This window comes from Ursus arctos, unplaced genomic scaffold (genome assembly GCF_023065955.2).
Source record: "Ursus arctos isolate Adak ecotype North America unplaced genomic scaffold, UrsArc2.0 scaffold_22, whole genome shotgun sequence".
Taxonomy (NCBI): Eukaryota; Metazoa; Chordata; class Mammalia; order Carnivora; family Ursidae; genus Ursus; species Ursus arctos.
The window spans coordinates 58,463,482-58,473,230 of record NW_026622897.1 but is presented as its reverse complement, the minus strand read 5'-3'; the positions used below and the strand labels follow the sequence as shown (position 1 = coordinate 58,473,230).

At 33.6% G+C, this 9,749-nt stretch overlaps 1 protein-coding gene across 1 annotated transcript; it reads right to left on the bottom strand.

Moving 5' to 3' along the window:
• Positions 1–6,969: 6,969 nt before the first annotated feature.
• Positions 6,970–7,935, bottom strand: LOC113248243 (olfactory receptor 52N4-like). Its single transcript, XM_026489612.2, has one exon. It carries the CDS (start codon positions 7,933–7,935, stop codon positions 6,970–6,972), a length of 966 nt encoding a protein of 321 aa, XP_026345397.1.
• Between the last annotated feature and the right edge of the window lie 1,814 nt (positions 7,936–9,749).

Sequence of the window (9,749 nt, the reverse complement as noted above, 5' to 3'; positions counted from 1 at the left end):
TTCCTAAGTGTATCTCTAATTTCTGTAAGCCTCCAATTACTAACAAGAGTTCTGAGAAAATGGATTCTTATAGTTTTTCATTGCTTTTGTTAAGGACAGACTTTTGAGGGGCGCCTGGGTGGCACAGCAGTTAAGTGTCTGCCTTCGGCTCAGGGCGTGATCCCGGCGTTGTGGGATCGAGCCCCACATCAGGCTCCTCCGCTATGAGCCTGCTCCTTCCTCTCCCACTCCCCTGCTTGTGTTCCCTCTCTCGCTGGCTGTCTCTATCTCTGTTGAATAAATAAATAAAATCTTTAAAAAAAAAAAAGGTGGAAAGGAAAGTTAACATTTAAAAAAAAAAAGGTGGAAAGGAAAGTTAACATTTAAAAAAAAAAAAAAAGGACAGACTTTTGGAGTTTCAACTTTGCCATCTGGCTCTTGTCCTGATTGCTTACAGGTTTTTGTGACAACATAAGTACTCATTTTTCTGGGATAAATGTTCAAGAATGCCATTCATATGTTTTATTGTATTGTGTATTTAGATTTTTATGAAACTGCCAAATTATTTTCTAGAGTGGCTGTACCATTTTTAATTCCCACCAGCAATGATAGTAGTGTATGAGTTATCCAGTGTCTCTATATCCTTACTAGCGTTTGATATTGTGACTATTTTTTATTTTAGCCATTGTATTTGTGTAGTGATATCCCATTATGATTTTAATTTTCATGTAACTAATTAGTAACCATATTAAATATTCTTTCATGTATCTATTTTTCAACTGCATATCCTTTTCAGTAAGATATGTTTTTTGCTTATTTTCTAAATGGTTGGGATTTTTGTTTAAGTGTTGAATACACACACACACACACACACACACACACACACACACACACAGACTAGTCCTGTTCTCAGATATGTGGCTTGTAAATATTTTTTCCCAGACATAGCTTGTCCTATACATTTTGCAAAGCAAAATTTTTATTTTTATAAAGACATATTTATCAGGTTTTTTTAATGATGTTATTTTGATGTCAAGTCTATATTGCTTAGCTCTAGATCCTGATGATTTTGCCCATAATTTTAAAAGCTGTTCTAGAGCTTTACATTTTACACGAACCACTTTTATTTATTTATTTTTTTAACATGAACCACTTTCAGTTCATTTTTGCGTAAGTACAATAGTAAGAGTTGGGTTGAGTTTTTGGTGTTTCTGTTTTGTTTTGTTTTGTTTTCTATTTCTGAGTTCTCTGTTCTGTTGCCTTGATCTGTGTGTCTGTTCTCTGCCAATACCACACTGCCTTTATTACAATGATTATAAAATAAATCTTGAAATTGTGAAGACTGTTCTTTTTTTGTTTTCATTATTTTTCAATTATTATAGTTATTTGACTTTCTTTTCTCTCTCTGTATACTTTATATACTATATATATAGACTTTATATATTTATTATATAGGTACATATATACTTTAAAATCTTGTTCAATATAAACAAAGAATCTTAAAGTTGTTGTAGGAAATGTGCTAAATTTGTGTATCAGTTTGAGAAAATTAATATCTGTACATCAATAAACATGATGTGCCTCTCCATTTGCCTAGATTGTCTTTGATTTCTCTCATCAAAACTGAGTAGTGTTTAGCATACACGTCCTGTAAACGTCTCCGAGATTTACATTTAAGTATTTTCTTTTATTCAGCAACTGTAATTGAATTTTCAATTTATTTTATTTTATTTTTTTATTACTAATTTATGAAACTACAATTGATTTTTGTATATGTATCTTATTTCCTGTAGAAAGAACACCGAACACTCTTAGTAGTAGGATTTTTTTTTTTTTTGGTAGATTCCTTGGGAGTTTTTTTTTTTTTCTTTCTTTCTTTCTTTCTTTCTTTCTTTCTTTCTTTCTTTCTCTCTCTCTTTCTTCCTTTCTTTCTTTCTTTCTTTCTCTCTCTTTCTTTCTTCTTTCTTCTTTCTTCCTTTCTTTCCTTTTTTTAAAAATATTTTATTTATTTATTTACTTGTCACAGAGAGAGAGAGAGAGAGAGAATACACACAAGCAGGGGGAGTAGCAGGCAGCAAGAGAAGCAGGGTCCCTGCTGAGCAGGGAGCCCAATGTGGGACTCAATCCCAGGGCCCTGGGATCATGACCTGAGCTGAAGGCAGATGCTTAACCGACTGAGCCACCAAGGAGTCCCTTCTTTCTTTTTATTAAAATATTGCAACAATGTTGCAATAAAATATTAAATATTAAAATATTTAATTTAAAATATTGCAATAAAATATTAATGCAACACTATTGCATTAGTTTCAGGTTTATAACACAGTGATTTAACAAGTCTATATGGTATGCTATGCTTACCATGTGTAAATACCATCTGCCACATTCTTTGGTAGTTTCTATATACAGAATTATAACATCTGCAAATAGGGAAATTATAATTTCCTGTTTTCAAATTTGTGTGACTTTTCTTGTCTTGTCTTGTTTTATTACACTGGCCAGAATTTTAAGCACTATGTTGAATAGTGGTGAGGCCAAATATTCTTGCTTTGTTCCCAGCATTGGGGGAAAGCATCCAACCTTTCATTATTAAGAATATTAGTTTTAGGAGACTCATAAATGATCTTTATCACATGGAAGACATTTCACTGTATTCTTATTATTAAAGGATTTTTTAAGAACCATGAATAAATATTGAGGACATCAGCAAGATGGAAAAATAGAAAGCCCCAGCCCTCATTCACTTCTAGATACACTGACTTAACAATATGTGGTCCAAAAAACTTCTAGAAGAACTCCAGAAATTACTTAAGAAGTCATAATACCCCCACGGGAGACCAAAGCCAAGAACAGCTACATTGCAATAAGTTAAAAATGTTTTATTTCTTTTATTTTTTCTTTTTTTATTTTAATTTTTATTTTTTTGTTTCAAGTTTTTATTTAAATTCTAGTTAATTAACATTTAGTGCAATATTGGTTTCAGGAGTAGAAAGTAGTGATTTATCATGTACATATAACACTCAGTGCTTATCACAAGTGCCCTCCTTAATATCCATCACCCATTTAGCCCATCCCTAACCCATCTCCCCACAGCTTATTTTCTATTAATAAGAGTTTCTTATGGTTTGCCTCCTTTTCTCTCTCTCTCTCTTTTTAAATTTCCCCTTCCTCTATGTTCATCTGTTTTCTTTCTTAAGTTCCACATGTGAGTGAATTTATATGGTATTTGTCTTTCTCTGACTCACTTGTTTTGTTTAGCATAATACACTCTAGCTCCATCCCCATCATTGCAAATGGCAAGATTTCATTCTTTTTGATAGCTGAGTAATATTCCAGTGTGTGTGTGTGTGTGTGTGTGTGTGTGTGTGTGTGTATCTCACATCTTCATTATCCATTCATCAGTTGATGGACATTTGGGCTCTTTCCATAATGTGGCTATTGTTGATAATGTTGCTATAAATATTGGGGTGCATGTGTGCCCTTGAATCAGTATTTTTGTCAGAACCAGCATACTTTGGATGCCTGGGGGCAACCAAAAACAATAGAGAACTCAATTTCTTGTTGTAGCTCCAGAAAACTTGTAATACTGTAGACAGAAACTAGTACTACTCAGCACAATCATGAGAAAGTGTCCAGTTCATAGCTTTCTCCTTGGGAGGGGAAAAAAAAGAGTTAAATAAATGTCAAATGGTCTGGCTTTTCAGAGGGCTGCCTACGGGACTGGTGTTTCTTTCCTCACTTAGAACACTGGCAGACTTAGGATACTTTGGATTTCTGTGGGCTGCTGAAAATAAAATAGGACTCAGTGGTTTATTGCAGTGCCTGGGTATGTTCTACAAGTAGACTGATACCAGAGGGAGCAAGAAATTACAAGCTCTGGAAAAAGAAACCAGAGGTCTGCTGACCTCTATAATTGAGAAATTAAACACCAAGCCCAGGAAAATGCATTCCCACAAAAGGTTTGAGAGGCCATCAGAATTTCTTGTCAGGCTGATTGGTGAAGATCTTCACTATACAAAGGAAGTTCATGAAGATTGGGGAAAGTTGTTATTTTCTCAGATGCACAAATCATTACAACCAAAACAAAAATCGCAAGGCACAAGAACAAAATAAATCTTTAAAATCTGACTACAAAGAAATGGAGATCTATAAATTACTGATAAAAGTATTCAAAATAAGCATTGTAAATAAGTTCAATGCACTACAAAAGAACACAAACAGGCAATGAAACAAAATCTGGAAAAAGGTGCTTGAACAGAATGAGAATATCAACAAAAATAAACTATAAAAGGGAATCACACACTATTGTGGAATTGAAGAATACAATACTGTAATTTAAAAAAAATCTACAGAGCATACACATCAGTTTTAGTCAAGAAGGAAGAAAAAAACAGTGAACCTGAAGACAGATCATTTGGTATTGAGACAGAGGAACAAAAAGAAAAAGGAATGGAAAAAAAAAAAGTAAAGGAAAACCTAAGTCATTATGGTAAATCAGCAAGAAAATCAACATATGCATTGTGGGAGTCCTAGAAGGACAAGAGGAAGAGAAATGGACAGCGAGTTTATATGCAGAAATAATCAGCAAAAAGTTCCCAAATCTGAGGAAAAAGTAGACCTCTAACTTCAAAAAGCTTAAAGGATTCCAAATACAATAAACCCAAAGAGGTCCAGAGATACATTATAAACAAATTGCCAGAAGTCAAGACAAAGAGAGAATCTTAAAAGCAGCAAGAGAAAAGCAGCTTATCATGTACAGGTGAGCTTCTATAAAATTAGCAATCAATTTTCAGCAGAAATGTTATAGGTCTTAAAAGAGTCAGATGATATATTCAAAGTGCTGAAAGGAAAAACAAAACAAAACCAAAAAAAAGCTGCCAACCAAGAATATTATCTGGCAAAAATGTCTATCAAAAATGAAGGTGAGGGGTGTCTCTGTGGCTCAGTCAGTTAAGCATCTGCCTTCGGCTCAGGTTGTGATCCCAGGGTCCTGGGATCGAGCCCCATGTCAGGCTCCCTGCTCAGCGTGGAGTCTGCTTCTCCTTCTGTCCCTACCCCCACTTGTGCTCTCACTCTCTCTCTCTCTCTGTCTCTCTGTCTTTCAAATAAATAAATAAAATCTTATTTAAAAAATGAATGAGAAATAAAGACTTTCACAGATAAAAACTGAAGGATTCATCAATACTAGATCTTTCTTATAAGAATTGCTACAGGACCTGAACTTGAAACAAGAGGACATTAGACAGCAACATGAAATCATGAAAATATAAAGCTCTTTGGTAAAAAAACAGATATATACAGAATCTGGTAATACTGTAATAGCAGTACATAAATCATTTAATTCCAGTGCAGAATTTAAAAGATAAAAGCATAAAAAATAACAATGAGACTATGCTAATGGTACAAAATGTAAAATAATGTAATTTGTGACATTGATAACAGAAAGTTGGGGTAGAAGAGATGTAAAGGAGTAGCATTTAAACAGATTAGTCATAATATAATATAAATAAATATTAATTTTATACAGTCACCATAGTAGCCGCAAAGAACATACATAAGGTACATAAAGGAAATAAAAAAGAAATCAAAGCATGTCACAACAAAGAAATTAATGAAAGACAAAGAAAGGAAATAAGAAAGAAAAAAGACAAAATAATTAAAAGACAAACAGAAAATAGTGAACAAAATAAGAATGCTAGGTCCTTTCCTAACATTAATGTTTTAAATGTAAATGGATTAAATAAACATCATCATCAAAAGACATGGAGTGACTGCGTAGATTAAAAATGCAAGAACCAACTACATGCTGTATACAAAAGACTTTAGCTATAGAGATGTAAATAGGTTGAAGGGAAAAGGATGGAAGAAGATATTTTTGCAAATGGTAACCAAAAAAGAGCAGTGAAGTCCATAATTATATGTGACAAAATGAACTTTCCACCAAGCTGTCACAAGAGATGAAGACGGGCATTAGATAATGACAATAATCAGAAGGATCTAACATTTCTGCCATTCCGTAGGTGCATTCTGTATTTTTAGAAGTCTGTTTTTTATTTATTTATAGTGTTTTTAGAGTGTATCTCTTTGCATAGATTCTTTAGTGGTTGCTCTATGTATTGTATTTATACACATAGCATCACAGTCTCCTGACATCATCATTTGGACAGTTCAAGTGAAGTATAAATTTTACCTCTCTTTAAATCTCTTTACCCTATCTCATTTGTAGTTAGCTTAAACATTTTTTAACATAAATTTGGAACTATATCCACAAAGTTATAAATTTTCTTTCAATAGCCAAACATAATTTAGAAAGTTAAAGATGAGAAGAAAAGATTACTGTATCATTTTTTTCTTACTATATATTTTTTTCTTTCCATATTCCAGGGTTTCTTCTTTTATGTAATTAGTAGACAAATTTCTTTAGCCATTTAGGAGTTTCCTAGAGGATACATGGTCAGATGACTAACTTACTTCCAAATTAAGTCCAGAGGCTGAAATCTCATTAGAATAATGACCTCAGAACATAATTACTAGTTTCTCCATCAAGAAGATGATATTGAGAAAATAGAGAAATTTGGATAATGATGAGAAACATATAGCACATATTTTCCAGAGGTAAATAACAACTATCTTTCAAACTAGAAATTCTAGTCCCTGTTTGAAAACAAGACAAACTATCTCTTTATTTTTAGCTCCTTCTGATTTATTAATTTCTTTTGATAAGTTACTCAACTTCCCATTGTGTTTTGCTCATGGGAATTTGGGTTAATGATGAGACTATTTCTCCACAGGAGTGAGGAGGTGAAAAACTCGTAGGGTGTGTGAGGGCCATATCAGTGACTTTGGGGTTCTGAAAACATTTAATGTCCTGTCGGGTCCTTCCCTTGTCAAGAACAAAACAGAAATCTTAAAAAAGGCAACTTTAGACTCTAATTAAGCAGCCAATGGCATATTATTTGCCTCCCCCTTCATCTCTTCCATGAAAAATGTCTTTTATATGCTATGGGATTTAATGTTCTTAGAACCTGAAACAATCCTTATGACACAGTCTCGTATCTGCTTGGTTTTCACCCCATAGACAATAGGGTTCATAGTGGGAGGCAAGAGCAGATAAATATTGGCCACAATGATGTGGCAAGATGGAGGGATTGCATGGCTCCCAAAACGATTAAAAAAGAAGCAGAAGAAGGCTGGACTGTAGGAGAAAACAATGGCACAGATGTGGGCAGTGCAGGTGCTGAAGGCCTTCTGTCGAGCATCTGCTGAAGAGAGGCTGACCACTGTCCGGAGGATCATGGTGTAGGAGATTGTGATGCACAGGATGTCAAAGCCCCCAATCAGGAGGGCAGCCATAAGACCGTAGATAACATTGGCCTTGATATTTCCACAGGATAACTTAGCTACAGACAGCTGGTCACAATAGGTATGGTGTATTATATTGCCCTTGCAATAGGGTAGTCTCTTGGTGAAGAAAATCAAGGGAATGATGAGCAACACCGCTCTCAGGAAAGTAGCAAGCCCAACCTTTGCAATGACAGGATTGGTGAGGATAGTTGAGTAGCGCAGAGGGTAACAGATGGCTACATAGCGGTCTAGGGCCATAAGCATGAGCACCCCAGACTCCATCCCTGTGAAGGTATGAATGAAGAACATCTGAACAAGGCATTCTTCAAATCTAATTTCCTTGAGATGAAACCAGAAGATGCAGAGAGCTTTAGGGATTGTACTAGAGCACATGACAAGGTCAGTAAGGGAAAGCATGGCCAAAAAATAATACATGGACCTGTGCAAGGAGTCCTCATAGCAGATGAGGTAGAGGAGTCCACAATTCCCTACCATGGCCACCACATACATGGAGCAAAATGGGAAGGAAATCCACATGTGCATGTCCTCCAGTCCTGGGATCCCATTAAGAATGAATGAGGCTGGTGTTACATCTGATTGGTTCAGAATTATCATAATTAAGCTGGTGTAAACATTAAGAAGCTTATAGGGTTGAAGTTTTATTCTTGTTTTGTTTCATTTTTGACCCTTCGAGATTTGGAAAAATACAAAAAAAACAAAAAAACAAAAAACCTTCATTGTGCTCTCTCTCTGTTTCTTCTCTCTGTTAAATATTGTATTGTAATAACAAGAAAACAAACATTTTAAATGCCAGGACATGTTTATTTAAACACTATTTAAACTAAGTTTAAACCATTATTTAATTCATTAATTTATCAGTTCATTTAACAATACATACTTCACACCTACTATGTGTCAGGTTTGTGTCTACATTACTTTAAAACAAAAAGATATAGATACAATTCCCATAAACTTAAAATCAAGTGTAATTGTGTTACACTTTTGATTTATGTCAGTATGATCACTCAGATTGATATTTGTTATAATATCTTATTTAAATATTAATTATTATAGCCCCTCCGTTGGGTGTTTCTTAAGGTAGAACTCATTGATTACCTCACCGGTGACACAACAGAATGATTAGGATGTATTTGTTATTGTTCTTACTGTTTTTATTTTTTGTTGCTCTTATTTTTAATAATTCTTATTTATACTTACTATGTACTAGGTAAAGTTCTAAGAAGTTTATATACAGTGACTCATTTCATCCTCACTACGAGCCCAGGATGCATTTTTATTAATCTACACTTCATTATTGAGTAAATGGAGGCTCCATGTAGATGAGGTTTCTTATGTCTGAATTTCAAAGGCATTCTCAATCTCCTAGTTTAAGGTATAGTTATTAAGAGGACTGTTGATACTTTTTACATGAGCTATTCTTCTTTGCTTTTCTTCATTTATTGCTTTCTGGCTCTGAAATAAAATGTTCTTAAGAACATTTTAAAATTTCTATGCTTTCATACTCAGTGCTGGTAATGGTGATAGATAGAGGTGTATGTGTGCATGTTTGTCATTTAGTGTGCAGGTATTTATTGGGCATTTTTGGGTCTGGAATTCTGTGACCTTCGGTTTTAGAAATTTTCTTGTATTCACTTTTTTTTTAAGATTGAAGACAATTTTATTTAAAATATATATATGTATGTATATGTATATATATATATATATGATATAATTTACATTCCATAATATTTACCTATTGTAACTGTACAATTCAGTGACTTTTAAAAGGACAACTTTATTATTTTTTTCTGGTTTTTGTAGTTTTTTTTAATGTGTTGTATTAACTTTTGATAATATCCTCCCAACTTGTTATTTTACTATTATTACTTTTAATTAGATATGGGATCTTCTGGCCTTATTCCCTTCTTTTCATTTTTTTCTTTTAAAATTTTTACATTGTATCTCTTTAATTTTTAATCCATTTTCTAGAAAAATTCCTGAACTCTATATCCCAAATATCTTGGCATTTTTTGGTTGTCTAATATTACAAATTTCCAACAACCTATTTGCTTCTGAATCTTGTGAATCTGACAGTAATATATATGTACATATGTATATGCTTCATATATAATTTCTATATCATCTAAGTTTCAATTATTTATTTTTTTAGCTTCTGTCTTTTACTTTGGAAGAGTTTCTCATATCTGGTAATTTTTGAATATTGATTCAGTCTTAAGAAAGAGTCTATAGAGAGCTGATTTGAAACTCCAGGTGATGAGTGAATTTCATCAATTGGTAGGATTTACTTAGAGTGCTCAAGCAGGGACCTCTACTCCATTGGAGGCATTCTTAGTCATCAGTGTTCATGGCTTTGTTCCTCAGACACTTTTGATTCTTACAGAAAATCTGTATCCTGGAGGGTTGTATGA

Bases quoted from the DNA above. Each gene is read 5' to 3' on its own strand.
- LOC113248243 (XM_026489612.2), bottom strand. From the start codon at position 7,935: ATGATAATTCTGAACCAATCAGATGTAACACCAGCCTCATTCATTCTT.